The following is a 27,932-nucleotide window of genomic DNA, read 5'->3' as shown; positions in this document are numbered from 1 at the left end:
GACACAGTCTGAGCTGGTATACCAGTATATCTACCGATTGCAACACGTATCATCCGCTGAGGTCAGGCAGTGAGGGTACAAGTTGTTCAAAACCATTCGCTGGAAACTTTTGTTTAACTGTACCTCAGATCGTTTTCCCGCAAAAGTTTTGGCGCGCTTGGCCACGGCAACGGCACGCGGGAACCCTTGCTTTTGTCCAGTTTTTTGGGACAGTTCAGTAGCGGAGAGGAGTTGCTGCTGCTGCTTAGATGGTTGTTATGGACCGTATTATCGCAATCGTGGGGGATCTGCCTTTAAGTCTTTCACCTTTGCCGACCGGCTGTGTGTCGACAAAGTGATTCCGTTATCTATTGGAATTTTATCAATTGAGGCCGTTTGAAACACATGTTAAATTATTGATACTGTTGGATATCAGGTATCAAGTGAGTCGTTAAATCTTGGTTTTTCTCTTTGTGTAAATAGGTATATATGTGAACTGTAGGCAACACTTGTGCATTCCAACTGTAAATAGGCTAAGTTTGAGAAATGTACATAGCCACATGCAGACTTCTCTGCTGTGCCGCGTGAAATTCACATTTGTATCTAGGATTACGAGTAGATAGAGCAAAGAACTGAAAATATTCAGTTGTCAGTGATTTTCGTAAGTACTGATGATCTCCTAGGTCGAGTTCTCATTCCTGTACTAGGACAGGGGACGTTTTTGTCACTTTCACTTTCCTGTCATGTCACTTCCCTGAGTCATGATGGCGGTCTCATGTGATGTTTGATTTTTGATGCCCGGCATCTCTTTCAATTAAGTCACCAGAAGAGGACCTAAATCAGAGGGATCTTCCTGCATCCGATCTTCTCATTCATATCGGACTGGGACTGAGAAGACGCAGATGGCTCAGACGGGAAGCCCTGACAGTATGGGAGTGCCGATAAACTACACCATCGCCCATGAGATGTTCAGTGGAAATGGCACCAGTAACGGGACAGGGAAAGGGTTGCAGCCCTCCTCCCAGGACCAGTGCGCCACGCTGAACTTCTCACATCCAGTTAAAGTTGACAATACGCAATTCAGCATCGCATCGACGGTGGGACTGTTGACAATTATGGGGAACTTCATGTCACTGTTGGTCGTTGGGAACATTCTCCGTCGACGAAAAGATACAAGAAATGGTTCAACAATTTATCTATTTTCATTGGCGTCTTCAGATTTTCTCCAGGCATTATTCGTGTACCCAATTCACATTGCTGCACAAGTGAAAGGCCAGTGGCTGGGAGGATACTTTACATGTATGCTAATGGCTTACGCCGGAAACTTTTTCTATATCCTCTCCGCGTTTATTGTGACTCTTTTAGCAATTGTGCGATATGGTGCAACATCGCGCCCACTAAGCTTCAAACCTCATTTGGAACGTACAAAACTTTGGATGCACATTTTCCTCGGCGTTGTGTTATTTTCGACAGTTATCTCGGCACTTCCCTTCACGAGACTCGGTTGTATTTCATTTCATGCCAGTGGTGCTATCTGCAGTTACGATTGGCACACAACGGGCCTCGCGAGCGTTAGTCCAATTATGATATTCGCGACGCAGTCTGTCATGCTCCTGGTCATCATCACGTGCACAGCCGGGACAATATACTCCCTTCACGCCCAGAGCAAGCGGCACACAGCAATCCTCAAACGGATGGAGCGCAATTTCTCAATGGGTGTGGTTGCCATAGCAACAGTCCAAGTTATCTGCTGGGGACCTTTTGTGGTAAGTACAATTTTAGACGATGATCACAGTCAAGATGTCGCAGAGTCCTCTCCCTACCGAAAAGTATGGCCCTTTTGGTGACTATACAGATTTGTTATATTTGGTTACCATGGCAACGTCAAATTTCAACCTTTGTTTTCAGATGGTCATTAGGTATTGTCACCATGGTGATCTCTTACTTGTTTACTTTCCTTTCCAGTTCTAGAAAAAGTAGCTCATAGTTACATAGTTGCCTTGGTGACTGCTATAAAATGACTAGAGTTCAATGACTTGAGTTGCCATCAATCTGTGGTTGCCCTGGTAACAATGAACGAGCATGTGCCTCTTATACTTTATAAAACGTTCGTATTTTCGTCCCTGGTTTGTGTATTTTACATAATACTTTTGGTATATCAGTGGCGAAAATAAGACAGGCGCCCTCACGTGTTCATAAAATTCTTTGAAAAAATAAGTAAAAATGACAAATTTGACTCTTATCGTCATTATTTTTCTTGATATGTTGGGGAATACGTCTGATTATTGATACATATGGATACATAAAAAACAGACTGCACTTGTTTCTTAAAAGGATCGGCCTGATTCCAGATCAGCCACTTATACAGTTTTCTTATCAGACTGTGGCTGTCATGACATCCCATACTTCAAACATCCATTATCATGTCACAACCACAGATGGGGAGTTGATTCGTTGTTAATTGTCAAAAACTGTCAACAACACTCTGGTTCAAGAGTCAAACGACAGCCTTTGCCTACCAATGCAACTCGTTAAGGCATAAGCACTGACCTATTTAGCATGATCGGGACAGGCTATCATGCATGCAATCAGCAAACCAGTCTAATTATAATGTAGGCCATCAACTAATAACAATTTCCTAATCAATGGTAAACCATATGGAATCAATTGTCTTAAAAGGTCATTCTGAGATCAAGTTGCCAGTTGACACTCATCAAGCTTATCTCTGCTTCCGTTTTCCTTGCAAGTTGAATGAGTTCAGCAGTTGGGCCAGGCCATGTCACACTGCATGTGCTGGAGGCAAGTAAGTCAGCACAGGTGAAGGGTACCTTCATTTGTTTTATGAAATACTTCGTAGGTCATGGTCGATTCGGACCGGACCTTTTGATCTCAGTAAGAAGCTGAATCAAAGATGATAAACGAGCCTAAGAGAAAAGAGTGGTACCCCAGCCGCTCTTTTGGCTACAGAGTTGACTGAGAGGTCCATAAGACTGTGATTACTTTATATAGAGTTCAAGTTTTCACATGTAACGTGTCACTACTGTTTATTTTTCATGCGTGACATGAAGAACGAACAAGACTAGTCATTTCCAAAGAGCGGGCTGCATACGATTCACGAGGTCGCTTTTCACCCTCGCGTCGTAGACTAATTCCGTACTCGTGACAAGTAAATCATGACAAGTGACAACAGGAACCCTGTATAAAATCAGCCTTACAAGTTTGGCATACTAACATAACAGCACACTGCTTTTATTTCAGAGAGAACCAAACAATTTCTCTTTTCCCTTCTCAGCGTAATGATTGCACTCTCTGCCTGTCGGCCTAATATTTCCAAGCAAAGATGTATACTTAGCCCAATTTTCTCTGTTTCTGTTAGTCTGACCTTTGTAAATGATACAAATAAGAATTCTATGCCAGTTTAGATCTATGATTATTCCAACTGGAATGCGTAGGCCTTTTATGATACATTACATCGCATTTTGTTTCATTTTTACATGTATTTATCTATTTCATGGTATTCGGCACCTTTCTGGTAACTTAAGCCTGTCTTCACCAGCAAACTTCTCTCAATATTTGTTTGCAAACATCACCAAACACAGAGTTTGCTTTTGTTTGGGTTGGATGTTCACATTATAATGCTAACGCTGCCAAGCGAATGATTGGTCCATTTACGCGCATGTGTGCATTTTTCATACAGCATGTTGGATCACCAGCATTTTGGATCAAGAACAGCAGTCACAGTTCTCCTCTCTTCTTTTCTGTTTTGTCGTGTAAGGCAATTAACTGTTTCCATGGCTTTCAGTGGAAAAGAATTGATATCTGTCCCTCATGGTGCGCCAGCTGAGTATGAAGATGACGAGTGTGATATATAAAAGACAAATTGAGAAAAATTACGGAAAATGTTGAGAAGTTTTTGAATGAATTCTTCTCAGATGATGACTGAAATCATGCATTTTTAAATGCCAGCTCTACATGGTATTGTAGGAGTTGATAATGGCAATGAACAAACTAAACCAATTTAATAAGGGTCTTGAATGGAAAATGCTTTCTTCTGGGCAATCATTGCTTATTTCCCGAGGACAAACAAACAGCATGACAGCGTCAATATCACAACGGCAACTAGTAAACAGCAGTAGTAAAACGTACAAGAAATTAGTTGATAGATCAGGGAAGGGAAAAATACTAAATTCGAGAAATTCCGATAAAGAATGGAGAAAAAGAGTAGGAAAAATACTGACCCACTTTTTAGGTCCGTTAACTAGCTTCTTCAAACATGGAAACTGTGATGAGATGAAATATAATGGCCTAGGGTTGTGATCTATGATGACCGAATTGGTCAGTTTTAGTTTTATTGCCATTTATATAAAAAAATAGCTTGGGAAGTTTACAGGATATACAAATGGGAGAAAGTGGCATTCCCAAATTATGTGTTAGCGGCATTTTATGGGAAAATTATGGGTAAATTACTTGTATTAGACATAGAGCGTTATATTGGAGTACTGTAATTATCTGTAATGGGTTGTGTAAGAAAAGGTATTGCTCGCAGCGTGGTAACAACCATCAAGAGCCCTCCTAGCAACCTATTGAGATAGGCTATGACAAGAAAAATGGCTGCAAAGTTAATCAAATTACATTGAACCAACCAACATTTAATCATGATTTTCCATACGATATTTCAAACTTAGATCCAGGCTATCGTCTGGGAAGGTAAACTTCCACCTTTTGGGAATAGTGTCTACTGTTAGTGTTGTAGATCGTTTAATTTGTGCGTGTGTTTTATTCAAACAAATTTGCAAATAAATCTCAAAATCCGTCAAAATGAAAAACATGCATTTTTCAACTTTTTTCAAAATTTTCGCTAATCGTAAAAATAAAGTGGAACACAATAACTGGTAACTGATGTTCTTATGCACAGAACTGCAGGCCAACGTAAGATCATAGTTCTTTCCATCATGTCAAAGTAAAGCTGGGCTATTTCCTTATCCTTGGTATGTAGGTCTTATGCTAAAGCTTGAGGAGACTCCACACACATGTTTTTCAGTGATATCTAGTCCTGTGACTCAACCATTCAGAGAAACCTGAGTTCTGGATGAGTCTCTCCTAATGATCACCTGCTTACAACATATTTACCACAACCTATGTTCCGAGGTACAGTAAGCTATTCGTTAAGAAATGTAGAAAGAACACACGTTTGGCCTACATTGTTTAGGCCTAATGAAATTTCTCAATTAGTGGTAATGAACCCCTATGGTTCGGTTCTGTTGCAGTCTTGGGCCTAAGCTGTGTAAATTTCACAGACGCAGGTAGTAGAATCTACTATACAGAGCCAGTATGAGTGCATGAATGTGAACTTCCAGCTGTTTTTCTACCCTGTAGGTAATATAATTGTACCAGGGCTATAACTGTAAAAGTTTACCTTAAATGAAATTAATAAGTGATGTGTAGGGGGTACTCTCCTTTTTGCCAATGAGTTCAACGCGACCCAGCACGCCATATGTCATGTTCCTTTTGTGGTTGGTGCTTTGTGACAAGCAGCCACTTCAGAATCTGCTTAGATTTTAGAATCAATAGTTCAACTGGGCGTTAAGTGCAAATCATGGCTGGAGATACAGATATATCTAAGACAATAGCAATATGGATCTGAACGGCAAGTCTTTCTTTCAATCAGCAGGAAGTAGCAATCTATACAAATCTAATGGTGGATAGAAATTTCATACACATTTAAAGGGGAAATGACACTGCAAATTGACAAGCACTAGAATTGGATTTCTTGGGCAGCCTGAGGCAGGAATGGTCTACTGGTCGGAATCTGGAAGGGTCCTAAACCGTGTGACGATGAGCTGATGATATGCTCTGTCTACTGAAGAGAGTGCAGCCCAGGCAACGCTTGGTTCTTGCTTCAAATCTTCTCTCCTTAAAAATATATGTCCAGAAAATCTGTCTAATTAGTTTGATCACATCCTGTGTTGGCTTGTTTATGTGCTGCATTTGACAGCCAACAGCGGTTATGTCATGAACCACTGGCTGCTGTGTGCCCTGACTTTAGAAGAACGGAATAAATGTCTGGGAGAGAGCTGCATGAAGTGGGGACAAGGGTAATTACACCAGTCACAACCTTTTTCAATGGCACGCTTTATCATGGAACTGATACACTACTCACTACAGCATGATCGGTCTAGGTCAAAAGGCTGACCAAACCAGGTATGCCAGGATTCAAATTCACCACATGTGGATATTCTGTCTTTCAGTATCACAAAGCTGGTGTTAGATAGAGTTCACGTTGTCACGTTGTCATGATTCACTTGTTACTAGTTCACTGAATTCAGCTTGAAAACACGACGTGAGGGTGAAACGTGACCTCGTCAATTATATGTAGCCCGCTCTTAGGAGATTACCTATTCGTTCTTCAAGTCCCGCATGAAAAAACAGTGACACGTTTAACATGTGAAAATAATAACAGTTGCCAGTATGTTTTTACACAACAACGAGTGTAGATCCAGAGTGCACGGTTGATAAAAACCTCAGAGAAATCAACATGAGGCACAGCTCTGATTGACATCAATCATTACTAATTAGATAATTAGATAAAATGGAGTATAATGTAGTTGGGGTGCTCGTGGTTAGCTATTTTGGCTTATACTAATGGACCTATCAACACCCATCATGTGTCCTGCACAGAGTCAATTGAGCCAATCAAACGTAAAGCACAGATGCACTTCAATCAAAAGTCACCCTTTGGGATGGAAACTCGTGTAATGAAAACAACCATGAGAGAAACAGCACGCAACATATCAACTGTTCATACTTTTGGATGGTGGCGCTATTTACCAACAACTGCAGATACACACCACTCCGTATTCATTGCTTATAAACCAAAACTCTATCCCACCAAGATGACATCAGTCACACATACCGTGAAACAGAGAATATTCGCAGCATTAACTTTTATTTCGCGAGTGCAGAATGATGGCCACAATAATCAACATGACTGTGTGCGAGTATTTACGAAACGACCCAAATGCCAGCTATGGGAGAATGAACCCACTTTACATGTGTTTCTCTGACTACTGTCATCAACAAGTCCATCCACGTATCGACTGTTTCTTGAGACGACAGAGAGGATGTAATCACATGTATCTTTTTGTCGTTAGATCTCCGTAATTTCCTGCATCATTTTTATCTGGATGACCATCTTCTGTCTCGAATGGTAATTTCGGACAAGAGTGATGAACAGAAGCATGAGAAACAACAGATGATCTGTCTGGGCGTTTCCCTGCTGAAGCGGCTTTTTGAAATCGCCAAGCTAAACTGGTAAGCGCGTTGCTGCCCCAAAAAAGGAACATTTAAAACGTGTCACGAGATGATCACTGCTAAGCGTGAATGAGTGACTTTTTTACAAAGTCGGGATGGGCCCTGTTTAAGGTCTCGATTCGTGTCGGCGTCCCGAGAGGGGACTGTTCTGGAAAAGACTTGGTTTCTGCTGAAAGCTTTCTCATGTCATGAGGTAATAAGTCGTCTACGAATCCAAGGCAATTAGTGATTCGCCAGGAAGACATATAATCTTTTGTCCCATGCGGACTGTATCTGACAGGTCACTAAATGTATTAATATGTGGTTACATAATTATATGTCGGTTCGTTTTAATTGTAGTGGAACCCGAGGTGCACCATAATACAATGATAATATATCGACGTCTGGTAAAACTGAAGACAACCACGACTACTAAACGTTTCCGTGTCTCCCTCAACTCCCTCCCCTCAGGCTGTGATCATATACACGTTTTCACATGTAACATCTCACTGTTCACTTTTCATGCGTGACATGAAGAACGAACAAGTCATTTCCGAAGCGCGGGCTACATACGATTCACGATGTCACTTTTCACCTTCACGTCTTGTTTCAAGCCTAAGTCAGTTAACTCGTGAAAAGTGAATCATGACACGGGACAACGTAAATCCTACATAACTCAAGCCTCAGCGTGGTGTTTCATATTCATATGCCGTTTACGGGCTGCTGGGCATAGGCAAGAGTCAAAAACTGACTTTCCGACAACCCCTGTGGCTGGTCGAAATTGCGGAGCGAAGAGTGTGCCTTTCAACCCTCTTAAGTGCTTTCGGCATGAATTTGACCAGCAAGAAAGGGTTCCAACGAGTCTATTATCTTTATCTGGCAGCGGGTAACTTGTATGATAATTTGAATCACAACACTGATCACGAAGAAATCTTTTGGCATTGCGGGTGAATAACTGGTAATACCATGCTGGTATTTCAACATCTGAAATCCAACTAACGAAAACATTCCCCTGATTAACACGTTTGACCTTTCATTGAACAACCAGTTTGTTATTGTCTTAAAGCTCAGCAAGGCTCGCTTTCTTTGAACAATTTGGGATTGCCTTACAGATTCACATTTCCTGATAACTGGATCCTGACTTTGAATTGGCGTGGAACACAAGAGACAGATCAACACTTGAATCCATTCTTGATCCCCTCCATACCGAACAAGTATCGTAGAACTGCTATGAGCACTAAATGGGTTTGAGAATAAAACCTTGGCTGTCATTTCCATAATGTGGTGCAATCTCACCGACAAGCCTCCACTTATCGTTCCCAATTACCATATTTTCCTTAGAGGAACACAATTCATTTCCTGTTTGACAGGGCTGCAGTTTGATCGTCATCTAATGATCACCCGTGGCAGATCCAGCCAAGTGATCCATGATTGGCCGGCCTCATTGGAAACAGTATATAACAGCTTGGTCAGATCATCCAAGGGCCAAAGGTATCATGATGCGAGTGTGTGGATGACGATGCAAATATGTCATATATCTAGAAAACATCAAGCTTTAGACAAGGTAGAAATGACATTGCAAGTCCGAGTTGAAAATGCTTTCTGTCATCTTTTTAGAAATCGTCACCCATTTTATCCCGAAGAAACTTGCTCGGCGAATTGATAACTTCAGCCAGGAGCCACGGGCGCTAGTTGTGACATAAACGCTGTGTTACACGTGTAGGCGCAGCGCAAGTTATCAAACATTCTGCTTCTCCTCTCAAAGCATCAGGGAATTTTATATTTCAATGAGTGTCACGAAATAGGCTGGACCTATCAGGTCAACCTCCAGCGGCCACCTACAGTTGTCTTGTGACGTCTTCACCTTCCGGACAGGTCGGACTCGGCAATGTCATGAACAGTTGCATGAGCTGATTGTTGGCAAAACCTTATGTTAGAAAATGATCACCCCTATCAATGATATAAAGGAAGTGTTTCCTTCTGATCCTTCAATCATCTGTTTTTTGATGTTTTGGCACTGTAAATGGAAAGAACTCCTACCATGACGCCTCCACAGGAAATTAAGGTATGATATTCGAGTCAGAAGCACAAGTACGAAATCTGAAAGCTTCCGTTAGTTTCAGTCAGTAGTGTCATGAAGAACGATTACACGTACGTGACTTTGAACCTTGAACTTAAAAAACGCACGTATATCACGATGTACAGGATGATCCATGTATCTGGCCCTTTCCGGGACATTTCATTGTTGACGATTTGATGTGGTAGGATGTTGTCCTCAGGTAGATCCGGTCTGCACTTTGAAACCGTTCATCAGGTTTAGCTACCTCTGCTGGCACTTTGATAATAAGGCCGGAGTTCACGTCTTGTTTCGCTGGTAATTGTCACGAGTTAACAAATATCAAAGGTCTATTCCGGTGGTTATGGTCATTTTCTTCCATGAAAAATGAGAGCATCCTGATACAATATAAATATCAAATGAGTAGTCTGTACTGTTTGTTTGAACTCCTTTTTGCCATGGCGGATCATTATTACGGTTCAGTGACGTCACCGCTGGGTTTACATATGTGTCACGGTGTACTAAAATGTCACTCTCTTTATGGGCTGCCGTGCATTAACTACTGACTGATTTCTTCAAAGTTTGATTTCTGGGCTAGTGATTTGCAAATCAAGTGACGGTCGTAATGGATCAACGACGAAATTAAAAACGGCGGGCGTTATTACTAAGCTGTCCGCTGCCCAGTCAACTTCCATGCCAAAGATTCCATCACCAGATTCTACAGAATCAGAAAAGTTAAGAATCGATAAAAGTTTGCAAGCTTCTTGAGTGATCAAAAGTTGAGACATGCCAGCGGTCAGTTCCGGCGTATCCTGTGGCCGTTTTAGTGTTATTGTTACTAACAACCATCACCATCCTCTCCATTATTGGTGTTATGGTCCGCATATGCTCGCACATATCGTTTGGCAATCAGTGGAACGATTCAGGCGAGATTTATTACGGCACCCGACGGTTGTCATCACTGTGACTGATCAGCGATCCATTGGTCTTTTACCAAGATATGTTGGCTGTTTTGGTTTGGAATGTTTTGAAGTCTTGGATGGTGGTCTTCCTGAAGGAACGGTTTGGAACGGTTTGTTAAATTTCATGGTTGTTTTCCTCATGCTAATAGCAGCATTATGTTCGTCAAATATGCAAATTGATGAAAACCTGGGATTGGCCATGATACTTTTGGCTCTCTCACCGTCTGATACCAATTCATTTCCATCCAGTTCCTTATGTTCTCACAAGTCTTTCCGTAGAAAGCATTATTCATGAATTTAAAGTAATCTTTCTCAAAATCAGTCTTAGAGTCATCCTCCTTTTAGTGTTTAAGTCAACATTCTTAGTGGTTTTGCTCAAAATATTTTCCGAAATATTATGTCCTAGCTTCCTGCCAACGTCTTTCCCTATTACTGACTCAGATTTGAAAATATGACTTGAGGGGAAAAGTGATCTCGTGAGTCGTATGTAGCCCGCTCTTTGGAAATGACTGGTCCGTTCTCCATGTCACACATGAAAAGTGAACCACAACACGTTACATGTGAAAACGTGAACTCTAAATAATCGCAGCTCAATAGGGACTTAGCATGGGCTTTACATGAGCTGGAGATCTGTTGTTATTGAACTACCAACTGTTGTCTTCTCCCGGCAATATTGTTCTAATACGCCACTACGTGGTGACAAATTAAATAAGTCCATCAGAAACAAAACAAAGTTATTGTAGCAGACATTTCCAGCACATGTAAACATGATTCTGGTCAAGCAAGCAAACGTTAACTAGATTGAGCAAACATCCCATATTTGTAGAAATTTCATCACCGGGATTGATGTTACTGACCATTCATGCTGCGCATCCCAAGGGGCCTACATCAACACATAGAATCAAGATTTATCGCCCCAATCTGGTGATGGCATGCATTTATATTTTATTTTGATGGCTAGCTGTGACCAGTTTTCCCAAAAAATTTTGAACGGTTAACCAGTTCGCTACGGCAGACGGATATTTCGGTTGAATTCGTCATTAGACGAGCCCAATCTCCTAGCCTCGCTATTGGTAACAGTTTCTAAGTGATACTTGCACTGTACAACGTACAGTTGGCCTCTTTCGGTTGGTCTCTTCCGGTTTAAGATGCGGCACATGCAGCATGTCCTCTCATTGGGAGATTGGTCATGAGGCAGTGCTTGACATTACGTCATTGCCACAAATGACGTCATAGAAAGCCGTAGCCAACCAACATCTCGGAGCTCCACTCTATCGCCCTTCTGTAATTGCGCCATATTCTCAGTTGGTTAACATAATCTGTTGTGTGTTGACATTCTAACTATCATGATTACCCAAGAATAACTTTGCCGCTACAAGCACCGGGCAATAGTGGACAAATTACAACAAATCATTCGAAGAAAACGATCGTCCACAAACGTGGCGCATTTGCGGTAACTGCTGATGCTGACGTTACATCTGCTATTGGGGTAATGGAGGTGATTATTATGGATGGTAATTTCACCACGACCGTCCCTACGGTCCGCCGTTATGGGCAACGTTACATGATTGATATGATGTTGTTTACTTGAGGCAGTTTGCTCTACGTCTGTTGAGGTTGTTGTACATCTTTACCAGGATCTCAAACAAGATTGTCCCAAAAAGTGTTTTGGACCAAACATCTGTAACTGTGTCGAGCAGAACGTCTCCTATGATGCAGGCAAGGTCATTAGATTATCATAAAACATGAGGTAGGACCAGGAGGGATATCACTGATGCGGTGCTGTCTAATGAATAGAGAAAGTGTAGAGGCTGCCTGGGGGCATTACTCTGGAGCAGATTGTAGGCAAAGACGTCTATCTGGGTTAGTGTGTCTTTGGTTTAGAATGTAATCTCGGTCACATCCAATTAGACAAAAATGAACCAGATTGCACTTTCTGATTGGTCCGTTTAATTTGAAAAGTATGTTAGATCTGTTGAGGGATCTGATGTTGAATCCACAAGGTGGTTCCTGCCACAATCGGACATTGAGACCATTTATATGAGGTTGCTATCAATTGCCTCATTAGGAAAGGTAACAAGATGAAACACATGGCAAGATTAACTGAAACTATAGCTGGTTTATCATGTGAAAGAGTGCAATCACTGCACTATTGTGTCCCTGTTGTTTAAAACAAATACATGTATTGTCACTTAAGACTGGCGTTAACTTGGGGTTATCTACTTCAGTTTAGCCAATAGACCAACGTGAAGTAAAGTTAACGCCAACGTTAGTGACAAAACCTGACAGAACACATGGCAAAGAATGATGATGGAATACCTAAGTGGGTCATTTTCAGAAGCTCACTCCCCCAAGCCACTCAGGAGGAATGGTACCAAACTCGTGGTGCAATATACTGATGTAACTTCATCGTTAACTTTGTTGTTGAAATGTAAGCTAATCATATATCAGAAGAAATAGTTGATGTATTCATTACCTTCAGGGCAAGCCAGGTTAAAACATTGTAGCCAAGCCAACAGGCGAAACTTGTAAGTTTGCTCAAAACTGGCATGAGAAAATTAGAACAGATTTGTTGGAAAGAATCCTTGTTTATGAATAACTTTGGTTTAATTGGCCAGAATAATGAAATCTGTCTGATCACCTACATGTGTCTAATGAAGCTGGTAACATCTCACTTGCATTCAATGACTCCATTACCAGGTTGGTGAATCATAACAAGCCAACTGATCTGATGATTTTATTGGCTAATGATGCAGAAAGCTGTTATCAATAGCTCTGAGATGATTCGTAATTGGTTGACTGACTGTTAGTCTAAGTTTTCAAACGGACTCAAAAGCTTCATATTTTTTAGCTCAATGAGCTCTATCAATCATGTTTGGTCCATTGATGGTTGATCCATCGTTCGCCCTTTCGACACTGGCCAAACAGATGATATCTTTTTATGTCATCGTGTCAACAGACATTTCGCCAGGTAATTTTGAATTGATGAAAGCGCGTGTCGGGTTTGTCTACACACGGCAAAGACGCGGGTCTCACATGAGCACGGGGCTTCCGAGTTGATGGAGACAGCTATATCAGGGCTATCAATTACATGCAGCTATCAATTACATGCAGCTAATGTTGGACAAGCCCAAATTAGGGTGAAAACATAAGAAGGGAGGAATCAGAATTACAAACAACTTTTTTAACTTTTCATTTCCTACCGTTTACTTTGCAAAAGACATTGCCATCATCAGTTGGGAGGCAACAAGAAGGACAACTTTCCTGAGATACTAAAGGACACGATCACAAATCAATGCTGCCAGCGGATTATCCCTTCATGACTGGAGCTATTAATCACCGGACTCTTCTATATTGGACTCTTTGACACTATTTGTCAGATTGATATGAAAGTTCCAGCTATGACGCGATCTTGTCGATTGATCCTAATCTCGTGAATAGCTAGTCATTCATCACGTTCGCGTGATCCAAGAATGATCGTTTAACGTTTATTTACTTTGGCGCCTGAGGGGGAGAAAACACTCTCCTTGGTCTGGAGGGAGACATTTCAAGGAACTAATCACGGCATGAATAGTAATAACTCTTGTGAATACGTGCCTCTGACAGGCAAACCACTTATACTCTTATTTAAAATTTACAATTATTTGACAAATGTTGAGATGTTTTGTTCGAGTTGTTGTCTAGTTACAACTGTCTCGGACATAGGAAAGTCCTGTTACATGATGCTCATTGTAAGTGTTCCGAAGACTATCAGTCGTGATAGACATTTCTCAATTGGGAATGAAAAGAGTCTGCAATGATGCATTCGTTACCATAAAGTTCACACAAGGAGCTTTATTCGTCCGGCCAGGCCATCGAAAAAGTTTTCTGAGGATTGGATATCTCCGTCCACAGTCTTTACATAGACATGACGTCTTTTAAAAGGCGTAAAAGGAGGCTGAGTATAGTTAGCCAGACATTCATTCCTTGCCTATTACAATTCCTGGTGGTAGCAAAAGGTAATTGCAGTACAAACCTCACCATCCCTTCTTAATACCTCTTCACCTTTCCATGGATGGCCATCTCCTCAATTGCCGAGCAAATGGACCATAAACTAAGCGATATCTTTCATTCCTCTCAAAGAACACTATGGATATCTGTATCCGTTGCTAACTCCCCGCTAAATCACTAACCCCCGTGTTGGCCACCGATAGATCACATGAACGACGATGTTAAGGCGATTGGACGGGCAAAGTGCAAGCATTTCCACCGTCGAGGATATCGTAAATAAAGTGGCCTGAAATGACCGTGAAATGGTGCGAATGGTAAATAAGCAATGGTCAAAAGCCAAGTAAAAGTTGAGGGTTGAATGATGAATTATCATGAAGAAGCAAATTGCAATGACTTCCATCATCCTTGTTGAAAAATACTTTTCCATTAACTTTTAGATTAGGGAGATCAGGGGTGGCGGTAAGAGCGCTGGACTTACAATCAGGCGACTATACATGTTCGACTCTCAAAAGGAACATCACTGTTTGACCTCAGTATCGTGTAGCAAGATGCTTAACCTTACATCTCTTCCCTTAACCCCAGGAGTATAAATAAGCACCCGGCTTGCCTCAGAAGTTGGCCTGCGATAGATTGGCATCCTATCCAGGGGGAGTTGTACTCCTAGTTGCTTAATTTTTACAGAATCCGGGATAAGCTCCCACTTGTTGAGCTGGCTCGGGCAATAGCATGAAATTGTATAAAACAAGATAAAAGTTTTGCTGATGAGATTGACTCAATCTCCTTGCCACCCTCAGGAGCAATAGTAGTCAAGTTGGTCTATCCACTAGCAGTGAAGGTGTCCCTGACTCAAACCCCATACGCGGGGGAGACTCTAGGTAAGTCTCTTTGTCTCACTTGCTCTCCACCAATTTGTATCAACGGGTACTGGTCAGAGTTGCTAAAGTTGCTAAGGGTGATTTAGCAGCACTTCTGAGTTTCACTGTGAAAAGTTTCGGGATCAACACTGTTGAATGTGTCAGGGGGAATGATAACCTCAACTGTAGATGATATCAGAAAATAAACCCAAATCTTTAACATTGATTTGTTGCAAGTGGCTGTAACATTATCAACGGCTTCTGTAGAGCAGAGGCTTGCATGGTATGCCCTTCTCTGCGTGAGCCTCATAGGTGAGTTCAGCCAGGATGATAAATAATTGGTTCAGGCTAGCATTAAGTCAAAACAGTAAATCACGGCCACCTTGATTGCTAGGCTGTGTTAACATTATCTGCTATCTCACAGGATAGAAGCACAACTTTGCTATCTCCTTTCCACCACCATCCAAGGTGATAATGTATTAGGTTTTACAGTACCAGCCAGAAGTACATGTAATAATAAACTCATGAGGTAAGAAAGCTGTTTCTGTTAACCTTTGGGAAACGTCCCAGTGAAATTCTTTCAAAATTAACCGAGGACAGCTTCTGGTCGAAGCTATTTCCTTGTAGAGAAAGTGTTGCTGGAGAGCAGTTTTCTAAGTCTTCTAGCCTATATATAGATGGAGAATATATTATACTGTACACCACAAAAATAAAAAGATGGGAAACTTTTATGACTACAGTGGTAACTTGAAGGTAATTAGCTTATCCTTGTTTGTTAGTCATAAGAGTAACTCACATGGGGTACCTGGGGCGTTATTCTGTGTTAACGTTACTCCATCCTGGATAAACACGCTTCGAGATCATTGCTTGCATACCTGAATGAAAGTGAATATTGGAATAGGCATTATGGTGTCGGAGGGAACTTCTACTTTATGTTAGGTGATTTGTTGGGCAAGGATGCTTCATATTGCAGTTTCAAACAAATTCAATTATGTTTGGAAAAAAATTCCTGCTAGAAAACATCGAAAAAATCAAATGCAAAAGAAATAATTACTTTACTTAACATCTAACAAATGCCACGGATGAGGTTCCTGTAGGGCAACCATATCGGAGGATCCCTCCTCTGTTAATCCAAGAAGTCCAGACACTACTCCAGAAGGGCATCGTTGTACTGAGTAAGAGTAACCATGTCTCTGCGATCTTTCTTGTCAGGAAGAAGAATAGCACACTCAGGCTATGTGTGGACTTCCGTGGCGGAACCGAAACCTGCGCCGTTTCATGGAAAGAAGGGTTTTTACACACTTTTCGTGGTCTACAGAGTTGGATTTGGCATACACATGTATTTCACTTTTTGTGATAAGACTCTTCAAGTGAAGTGTTCATTTAAAACTACTTCGACTGAGTTGCCTGGGGGTCGCCTTGATTAAGATCGTTATCTCGTCAGAATCGAACACTTGTAAACTTGTTCATGGATTGATACTCGAAAATGTAATTAGTTACAATTTCTAATTAGAATCGATTTTGCAAAATCTGGAGATCTTTTTCACCAGAAGTAATCGCGTCATCAAGTTTCTGTCTTGCTATATAACAGTGGCCATCTTTGGGCTTGCCGCGGGGTATTTAATCACTCATCTAAACTGACAGCTGAGTTATTTGCTTTAAATTGGATTGTCATTTCAATCTGGTAATTTCGTAATCGTATTAGTTTATTCCATCTCAGCTTTGTTACTTGAGTTGGTGGACACAACTGTATTTTGACAACATTTTAAGTCGTTGGACGACACATGTTTCTACGAATACTGCATCCAGTCATCATTCGAGATGAAAATATGAAAAAGCAGCCCATTTTGAGGGTCTTGGGGCCCGCCATAGACCCTACAATCCCCCACATCCTCCACACCCCAAGTCTTCATCACTCCTGTTTCTAAAATAATTTCATTAACCAAGTGCCGCCGATAACCAGGGTGGTCTGAGACAATATCTACAAACGCGCCTCACATCTTTCGTCTGTTGCTGTAGGCTTCTTGCATTCTTGTATCATGTTTACTTCTCAATAATTCAATTTCCTATTACTTCAGACGTGCTTTATAACACTTGATTAGTATTGCTCGTAATTGATGTGTCCTTGTCTAAATATGAATAATGAATGGCTAGTTTGTGATCAATTTATCATGAATTTACCAGCCTAATTAATTAGTTTGAAAGTTAAATGCTCTTATTGATTTCTGATAATGCCTTGAAATACCCTTTCGATCCTCACAGGAAAGTGGAAAGTGCTCATCAGCAGCTTTCCAACGAATGGTCATATCATTGTTTACAACACACTCCGATCACCACAGGAGTCTGATGCAACTGTCATTAGAAAACAATTACCAAAATCCTTGGGTTAAGGATGCCAAATCATGTACACCGCAACCCCCCCCCCCCTCATGCTTGATGAGAATGCTACGCTGGGGCTTATCTTTATTCAATTGGATTGGATTGGATGAGTTATCAGACAGGTAAATGGAACCATCGTTGTATTGTTGTGTTAGTAATCTTTATTAATTTTATGTCAGCGTATAATACCTCATCATTTCCGAGAGATAAAAAGTAAACCAGCGCTAATAGCTTTGATGCATAACAACCTTGTATTAGTGGCAAAGATGTCAGAAATATACTGGAGTATATCACCGCCATTGCGAAAAAATCATTGGAAAGAAATGCGTGTATTCTTTGGAAAAGAAATATTCGTAAGAAGATTTGTTTAGATAGATTACTTTCGTGCTTCCCCGACCTATTTATGAGAGCACATTCCCTACATTCTGTCATTCAATGTACAGGCCAGCAGGTATATACACTGTAAACACAGAAATAGCAGCCATTTATTTTGTGGTTTTGTGAAATTGCAACTTTTGCGAATGGTAAAGGAATGAAACATGTCTCAAGTTAGCAAACTTGTTTTTTAAATTGTTTTGTTTACACTATAACTGAAATACATTTTGCAGAGGAAAGACCCAAGAAATTAGTATATATACAGAAAGTCATTATTAGCCTATATGAACCTGGCGGACATTCCTTCTTGGTTGGTTAATATAATGAAGTTAGCGTGGGCATTCTCCTCGCATAGTTCATAACAAGCAAACTCTGTCAGAGTCTTTCCAGCTAATTACTAGCCAGACATTGCAAAACTTCTTCACCTAGTTCAGGCTCTACACTCAATATCTGATTTTAACCCGTTGGTTGCCTTCAACAGCTACTGTACTCTTTTCATTCGGTAACTTGAAGATAGAACTTTGAATTGAAAATTTCCAATTGTTTAAGTACATGTAGGTACTGGATATATAGTTCAACAGTTCTGCGTAATAGACTGATATCAAACATGTTAATCCAAGTTTCAGCTAATTTTCTATCATAATAACTACACTAAAATGGTGTGTATTCTATTTATCTGGGCCAAAATAAAATAAAGTGTAGCATAGACCATACAAACTGCACGGTAGACAATTTCTTCAAGCTGCAGGTTACATATTAAAATGATAAAATAGGCCCTGAGCATCTTGAACAGTCAATTCATGTCAATCCATTTTCTCTTCAACTGCCATTTACTAATTGTAACCAGAAAAGGAACTTGCATTTGGAACACGTCTACACTGAGGTGAACACTCGGAGGTAAAGGGATGGAGAATCGCAATGTTAATCCGTCAACACTTCCCGTTAACACTGCTAGTCTTCCTGCCATTTCAGGGAACATATGGGAATCTTGTGAACGCAATTTTTCACTTAGGTTATTTATTTACCATCAGGTGTTGTGAATAGTTGGCCCCACATATCCACTTGGAGAGAAAGCCCACTCAGTTTGGAGTGCAGTAGGCCTATACTATCGGAGTTGTGTACGGCTTGTTGATTGCTGTATAGTTTCTGTGGAATCCTTAATATTGTTTGCCCTACAGCAAAATATGCACTCTTTACTTATGCACTGGATCTTCAAGTGACTATCATGCACTGTAAAAAGGAACCTGGATTGGGTTTGGTTCAGCTATAATCGAATTCCTCATACTATCATTAGTAATTGGGTTGTACTGTGAGAGAGTAGTGTCCCCTATCTGCAACTTTATGTAATTTAATCTGACCCACCTCCTTCTTACCTACAGTCTACTTTAACAAGTTTACAGTGTAACAACCGACAAAGTAAATCCTGTAAACTTATTGATTTCAATTGTTCATCACAGAAATTGTTCATAAAAGTAAAAATTTATTACATGTTGCTTTTCACCTAGCCCACCCAGGCATTAATATATTTATGAATAATTGTGATAGGAAATTGTTGTTGGTGATTGCATTGCGTTATGGACAGTAAATAAATCCTCCCCAAGGAATTGAAGGCTTATTGAAGCATCAGCACCAAGAGTATCCATTCTCATCCTGCAGAGGAATTCACGCTGTGAGGAAAATGTGCTTGTTAGGAAAATTAATGATTTCTATTCTAAGTCAAGCAGTTCTGGGCAGGGAGTGGATTGTACTGAACAGGTGTTGAAACCAGTTCTTATCACGCCATGTTCCCCCCTTATATTATGCCCACTTCTCCGAGTGCCCCTTCCAGCGCCAAGTTAACCACAATTTGCCGTAGGTCCCTTATTTTCATCTCACCAGTACTCAGCCTGCTAGTTGTGTCACAGAAGATCCATCCACCCGAGGATCAGACAATTAATAACAAGCAAAGGCCAAAACAAATGTCTTTAAAATTTACAAAACTCGGCTGTCTCAATATCTTTTCAACTCAAAAGGATCCTCTGAGTTCACCGATTTCATTCTGGTTGTTGTTTTCAACACGTTTTTGAGGTTGTATTTCTCGGAAGCTGACGCCTTGAACAAATTTCCACAGATGCTTTCGTTTTTCTTCTAACATTTAACCCGGTTGTTATCCGTAGCCCATGGTATTATTTGAAACTGGAATGATAAACACTGGTCTGTTCAGTGGTATATACCTTGACAATCTGCAGTATATACTGCTTGCATTGACTTGATGGATGACGGATCTGCTGGAGCTGGTTTGGGGTTCCAGGTGTAAATTGTTGCCTACAGGAAAACAGGAAAAGCTCATCGGCGGTGGACGGAATGGTATAGTTGCAAAAAAGTTTTATTTTAGGCAAGTGCCTAGTTCCAATATCTTAGCTCAGATGGCGTCACCTGACAGTGACGAAGACTTGTAAAGATGTGACAAATGTCATACGGATTTACCGTGGCTCTATGTTGTTTATCTGCTGGGAAGGACCATGTTGCACTATGTCTCGTTTGGATGTACTTGGTCTCTGTTTGGTGTGTTCTTTCTCTTCTCGATGTGCCATCTCCCGATACAGAGTGATTGCAACCGAATTCCGGAGAAATCAGGCCAATTAATAACTGTTAGATTGCAATTCAAGAGCATATCTAAACTAGAAATTTTATTTTGGTGGATCACGAAATCCTTGTCTCTCAGATTTACGTCGACGAAGACTCAGTACTAATGAGGCTGTGTTCAAGGGGACAAGTGAGAGAATCATTGATGTCAGTATAAGCGTTGATGACCTTCACGGTCCACTTTCAAACTTAACTACATGAACGGGTATTGAGATGAATCAGGTATTTGAACTTGTAAGATGTTCACCGATGTAAAGCGCCCGTGTCAAACATTCTCCACCGCAACCAGGTGGCCGATACCTGCTCAATAGATCTGCCACGCTATACTGCTCATGTTTTTTCCGCAGATTCTTGTAGCACAGGAAAGATGGCTTAGATTTCTTTTCCAGAACATGTACCGAACATTCTTGTTCGACGGTACATGCACAGCCTTTCATGTTTGGCTTGCACTGAACGTCTTCATGCTGGACGTATGACTAACAGCTGAGAGGGCTCCTGTGCTTATTTCCGTGCATTAGCAGTCCAGGTTGTTCGTCACAAATCTAACTTTCTTCCTTTCATCAGTCGAAACTAACATTTTTGCTGAAAAGGCTCCTGATATCGATTTTGTGTACTTTCAAGTGTCAATTGATACAATTTGAATCGTTGGCATGCCCCATTTGAATTGTTAGGCACACAATTTGTCAAGCCGAACATTCAGATTTGCACCCGTTTGTAACGAGATTTCTGATTGGTCTATCTTGCATGTCCAGTAACGGTATCAGCTCGATGAAGGAGATTTCCTAAAATCATCATAACCCTCTGCGTTGGAACTGTCGTTTTCTAACACAGGTGGTAGGGCCTGAATGGGCGAAGAAATTGCATCAGATAAGCGTGGTGCTTGTGAACCATTCGCCACCATCTGTTGTTCTGTTTTAGTAGCAATAAGCCAATAACATGAGAAAGCTTTCAGGCTTGTTTCAGAATGCCTTCACTGTTATTGCTATAACCAGACTAGTGAGACTATGAAGATAAGGTCGGGCGAATGATACAACTTGGCTGAAATGCCCAATTGATATCCAATTAATTGGTATGTTATAATATCAACTCTGGTGGGCTATTGACTGAGACACTGAAAGGCTGATCAGAGCTGGAGTTTATCTTGGCTTCAGTTCCTTAAAAGTTATAATCTTCAGGGACAAACAGTTTATCAAAGTGGTAAGGGATAATTGATGACTTGGCTTGCTTTTCCAGTGATACTCGTTATTTTCTAATCCATTATTAGTACAAAGCAATTAAGGGGATACAGAAGCTAACATCAATCATAGGTTCTCTAGCATCTTTAATGGCTACTATGGACATCATGGCGCTTTCAATTTACATCCAAAATTATATTAAATTTTCGTCTGCACGCCATTGGCAATATTGGCACTTGCTACTTGAGAGGCAGGATGTGATTGCCTTGCGTAGTCCAGTAGTCATGGTACAACAGCGTAAGCAGGCCATTTTGAGTTCAACACCTTGTGTAGAGACGTACTCACTTATGACTGTACCAATAGTGTTAAACTGAGATGTGTTGTGTCTGGTACCTCAAGACTACAACCAAGGTTTCTCAAGAAAGAACATGTTAAATCATGGCTGTGCGAACGGGTGATTTTAGTTGTTTTGTCCTTAGACGGAGCCACAGCGACATGATGTTTGTGGTTAGAAGGTGGCCGACGATTGCAATCACTCTTCATATCGTCAAAACCCCTTTGCCGGTAAAGGGGACTAAACTTGTTCGTTTGCGCAGGCCTTTAAGGTGACACTGAAGAGATAGATGATTGTTACCTTCTTTCAGGGCTTCCAGACTATGGCAGTGGCCTCGTGCTTGTCTTATTATTTAGACCAACCTCATGATTAACACGTATCAATATGATGATGCCATATGAAGTCATATTGAGATCATGATTTTGACGGGCACACTGTTAATAAGCAACCTCAAAGATTTTGTTGTTTGAACTAAATACAGATGTCTGGGTGACAATCTTTGACAAAGCTGCATCCGTATAAAGGTGATTGTCGCGATTGATCTTGGTCTGGTATTCTGGTAGATATGCCCCGAGCAGAATGAGAGTCGTGACAGAACGGCATTGGTAACAGGTTACATCCCGGCTTGTTCTTTGACCTGTGGGTTGGGCAAGGCTGCTCATGTCAAGACGAGTGTCATGGCTGAACTGCTGGTATCAGGTCTCCTAAAACGGGCCTATTCTTCGAACTTATGGGTCCTAGGGAAGGGTACTCCCGAAGCTGCAGCTTGTATGCTAACACTAACAGAGACAAACCAGTTAAACGTCACCTTATCATTTATGCTTTTGGCTAACCAGCATTTAACTCAACTCACTCAGGTCGCATCTAATTCAGAAATTAATGCACTGACGCCGAATCAATAAAACCTAAAGATATCTGGTGGCAATTCTCAAGGGAGGTAATTATTTCTTCTCGCTTCCTCGCAGCACAAATCTAAACATTGATTTCGTTGAGACGCGAGTATTTATTAGCTTTATCGTTAAAATAGTGATCCGAATGTTAGAGGACGGCTTTGGTTCGGAGGTAATTATCCAACTTGGTCTATGACTGTGCTCAGTCATCTCAATGCTGGCTAAGCAAGGAAGAATCTATTTGATATCTTGGAACATCTTACAGACATGGACAATAACAGTTTCGTGTCAGCTTCAAAGACATTACTTTTCTTCAAGAGACATTAGAGCAGTTCAGTAGCAGAAAAAGCACTAAGTTTATCAGACTAGAAAATAATTATAATCTTTACGGCTAATAGTCGCCTTCCACGCACTTTAAGCAAAGGTAGAGTGCATCCTAATAATCATCGCAACCAATGAACCAGGCAATTTATGCCATAACCAACCAGTTAAACTACATTAAGACACAGATTGAGGAAAGGTACTTTCAAGGTTCTGGACTTACTTTAAATAAAATAGAGTCTTGTAACATGACCATCTGTTCTTACAAGAATGACCTAAACCAACACGACCGAAACTGTTCAAATGAAATAACTCACTTATACCCAAGTGATTGGTTTGCACAGTATCAAACAAAATAAACAAACCTGTCGACTGTGTCACCGGACTCGGCCACTGGTGGACTCATTATTAAAGGAAATGAACGATTGCATTCGCTGTTTTGATGTCATGATTAAACTTAGGTTGGCCCCTCTCGGAAAGGCATAGCAAGGAAGACTAGAAAACCATTGATTATTCTTAGAAGTTCTGATGAAATCAATACGTGATAGGTCAATATTATGTTTAGTCACTAACTCGGCGTTGTCTTTTCTTCCTAGTTGGTGACCTTATCAAGTTGGTGACCTTACCAGAGGTTTTGCCAGGGGCAAATAGGTCAGTCTGGATACTGTAATTGGCTATAATGTTGCCTCTAAGGTCCGCGAAGTGCAGGATCAACACCATAAATGCAATCGCTGTTGCTCCGTTATTACCAATGTTTAAGGCAAGTCATTTCCGTCGTCAGTCACGAGTCGGAAGTTAATTTGCGACATAAGTCACAGAACCATGTACGTGTGAATGTTTCTGTCAGTTAAGGTTTCCAGTTTGAAGAATAATGTTCTACTTTCGACACTCTGACGCGAGAAATCGGGAGATATGGCATGAACCTGGGGGCCTAATTGGCCATCTTCAGGTGCTTATCTTTTACAGTTAAGTGACATGGTTGTGTCTGATTCAGCATTGAATACATTCCTTGACAAAGGAGAATATTTGAAATGTAGTGACAGAAGAGACCCCTATTGGTGGCTATCTGGCTCCTGTCGATTGTCCCCCTTTAAGTGGCAACATGTGACTCGTACGTGACAAGTGGCTTCTAACTCCACAGAGATTTGAGGCATATTGTGAATTGATCTGCAAATCAGTGACTAATTAATCATAATATAAACTGTATAGTAATTAGTAAAAGGAGTAGTTAGCCAATTAATAACAGTGAACTTGTATCAAATAAAAAGAGGATTAATTGGTCTCTAATTAGCCATTGAGCTCACAATATGCCTGATTCCCGTGTCTAACTCGGCCTGGCACACAGGGTAGATCTTTCGATCAAACCTTTTGTACCCCAAACAGTACTATGAACAGTTCTCCCGTACTATCAGATAATAGGGCAAAGCTTCTTACTGTTTCAAGAATGATATGCGAGAATTATAACGTCACATTTTTTCTGCCGATTCCATTCTGATCACCAGCTAAACTCTGAATATCAGTAATGGAATCAAGGGAATAGAAATTGTAACGGAATGACTTAGAAAGCTATAAAATTGAGTCATGAGCTAAGAATTGTGAATGATATTTTTTTCCGTCGTGCTGTGCGACTGTGATTGTGCTTGCACAAGATCGGTCGGATCAGGGACCTCAAAAGTCTCCGCCTTTGTCTCATCCAAACTCGACATAAACAGTGGGCTGCTGTATGGGTTCCGAGATGATGCCAGAGCACCAATGGATGCAAGTGCAAAACTCTCCGGCAAGACTGATATAAAAAAACTGATATCAGCCCCGTGATGGGTGAACAGGAGGACTCAATGGAAAGTATGTGATCTCCGCGGGTTTTCTCATTTAGACTCAGTTTACCCAAACTCTGTGTGGTGATGGCCTGTTTTACTTCCTGTTTCTGAATAGCCCAGACCAAGCATAAGAACATATCAAAACTCAAAAGCCGTCAAACATCCTAGCATCAGCCCAGTGGATGTTGTATCGACAAGTAATGGTTAAATCATTGACACCGTTGCAGCCGGTGCACAACATGCTTCTCCGTCTACTAGAATATGAGTGAACCAGTTGGAGGCGGAATTCCAGCGTAACCATCTGCCGACACCACATCAGCACGATTCTAAGCAACCAATTGATTTCGGGCCAACATGGCCTGCTTAGTGAGTTAGCTCATCGAGGCGTCAGGTCCGCCGTAATGCAGTGATGTGGCTGTTGATGGCATGGAAACCCGACACATTAAGCCGAATGATCGGATTGTAATCACCATCTCCGAACCCTTCCCTGTATCAGCTCCACCAGCTGGCGTTTTCAACATAGTCTTTCTGGTCTCAAGCCAATACAGTACACGTGACCTGTCTGGTGTGTAACCACATCCTCAGTGGTGGCATGACCTTATGTTACTGAATGACCTTGATCTTGTGATTTAACCTGGTTGACCAAATTTGTAAAGTCATTCATTGAAAAAGTACCAATTATACGAAACGTATGAATGGACTGGAATCTTTGCATTTGTTTATTTAAACCCACCTTGATCTTGTGATACGACTTTTGTCCTTGACCTTTTGACATTAATCCTGTCATTGTCTTGGTTATTTCTCTTTCAGATATTTTTGTCAATACGCGGATTAATCAAGAGTTCAGTTTCATCGATGTCTACAACTAATCAACTTTTTTCTCGTTCAGGCTTCTTGCAGTTATCACTGGTGTTCAATTGTTTTCAATGCTGATGCATTGCCAAGTACACCAGCGCCATCTATATTTCATATTCCATTTCCTCTCGTTTCAGGTTTGGCAAAGTATCTCGCGCTCGACGGGCATAATCAACCCAATCGCCGCCATGGTCGCAGGCTATCTTACTTTCTTTGTCTCTGTGTTCAACCCGATTGTTTTCGCCGCCATGATGAAGCCATACCGCGATGACATACGTCGATTACTGTGCCTGGTTTTCGCTTGCAGGCAGTGTAACTACGAAGACGACCATGATTCAGACAGTTCGCGCCATCGACGGATATCATCATCCAGCGTGACGAAACCGCTGATGACGACATCAATATCGAGCTATGGGAAGAAGGGAAACATATCTCAAGCAAAGGCCGAGGACATTTTGAAAAAATATCAGCCAAAGAAAGAGCAGAAATCCCCACTGATTGTTGACCTAAATAAAACAGGCAATGGAGGTAACTGTCAACATTCTGATGGCCTTGGCAGTAGTTGCTGTCGCAGTGACACTGCTTGCTGATGCTTCATTGGCTACGAGAATCTCATGTTACCATGGTAACAGACTTTGTTTTTATGAAATTGTGAAATAAAGTGTTTCTGCCATCGTTTTAATTAAAAACAATATTTATGTTTTGTAACTTTGGTAACCATAGTTGTTACTTTGTTGTTATGATTCCTGATTATGGGAACAAACCCATGGCCATGGTAACAAAATCACCAGTATTTGTTACCATGGTAACAGACAATACTGATATAGTCAGTTCATTTATAGCCATGACAACGCTATGTTGACAGTCTTTTCTTTATGGACAACATTGGTTGCATATAAAGAAGAAATCATTTGTTTTCATCAATGACCGTACTGGAAGTGCATGTAGCAAGTATTTTATTCAAAAGGGAAGCCTTTCTGTAAAGATTAGTATATGCTATTACTGTGGTTTAAAAATGCCCTAGCGGCATCAAATAGAAGTGTTGAGCTAGTATCCAATATTGACAGGGAAACATGATACATGTAGAATGTGTTGTAACTGTTATAATTACAGGCTGTACAAAATAACTATGTCAGTCTTGGTATTTCTGAGGGTTATAGGACAATTAGATACATGTATATCAGAAAATGTGGTCTCCTCACAAGAGAGAAGATGAACTATCAACTTTGCCGGTACGCGATAGTTCCTCTTCTTCTTAGTAGGTGGTTCCACTGGTATTTCAAGGGAGGCACATTTCTAGATATTGTCCTTTGTGTAGTTTTATGAGAGAGTCTATGTGATTGTTGTATCATCATAATTTTATACTAATAACTTTTGTTAAGGAAATTTGACAGAATCAATCCATCTAGCCTTGTCATTAGTCCTGTCATTAAAACCACAGTCCAGTCATTGGAGCTACAGTCTAGCCATTTGAACTATAGTCTTGGAATAATTTCCTTTAAAGTTTTTGGATATAAAACAGACACTATGTTGGGACATTCTGCATGTAGAGTTATACAGTTGGGTGTATGTTGTTTCATAGAAATACTCAGATTATAACATGTTGTACGAATATTGAAAATTAAAAACGAATTATCATTAACTACTGTGTTTCTTCAAAACTTGAGGTTTTTACTCCACTGCGCCGTCACCTTGGACTTCAGTATATTCGGAGGCTGACGAGAGATACCTCTAGACGTTCAGAATGGTTTCTTTTACACGTACCGGTAGTCAATTCTTGCAAAGGGTTACCTGAGTAATAACATTAATTTTACGATCTGGACTTTTTTTATCATTCAGAGTTGAGAAAAAAGTTCAAAATTCTAAAATATTCAAAGCAAAAATTTTTGGGGGGCTGATGGTGTTTCTTCATTTTGAGCAGAAAAAAACAGTAAAAAAAAAATTTGGACTTAGAAATATTTTTCGTCCTTCAGAGTACAGCCTGCTGTCAGACGAAAGCGTCTGTCGTATTCAGCTCAACGTCCGTAATC

The 27,932-nt window shown here is 40.8% G+C and overlaps 1 protein-coding gene across 1 annotated transcript; it reads left to right on the top strand.

Annotated features, from left to right (window-relative positions):
- The first annotated feature begins 26 nt into the window (after positions 1-26).
- LOC135500529 (pinopsin-like) lies at positions 27-27,544 on the top strand. Its single transcript, XM_064792050.1, has 2 exons — positions 27-1,745; positions 26,040-27,544. The coding sequence occupies exons 1-2, from the start codon at positions 882-884 to the stop codon at positions 26,490-26,492; spliced, it is 1,317 nt and encodes a 438-aa protein (XP_064648120.1). The 5' UTR covers positions 27-881; the 3' UTR covers positions 26,493-27,544.
- The last annotated feature ends 388 nt before the right edge of the window (positions 27,545-27,932 follow it).

This window comes from Lineus longissimus, chromosome 16 (genome assembly GCF_910592395.1).
Source record: "Lineus longissimus chromosome 16, tnLinLong1.2, whole genome shotgun sequence".
Classification (NCBI taxonomy): Eukaryota; Metazoa; Nemertea; class Pilidiophora; order Heteronemertea; family Lineidae; genus Lineus; species Lineus longissimus.
Note: the sequence above shows the minus strand (reverse complement) of the source record. Positions and strands in the feature narration are given on the sequence as shown.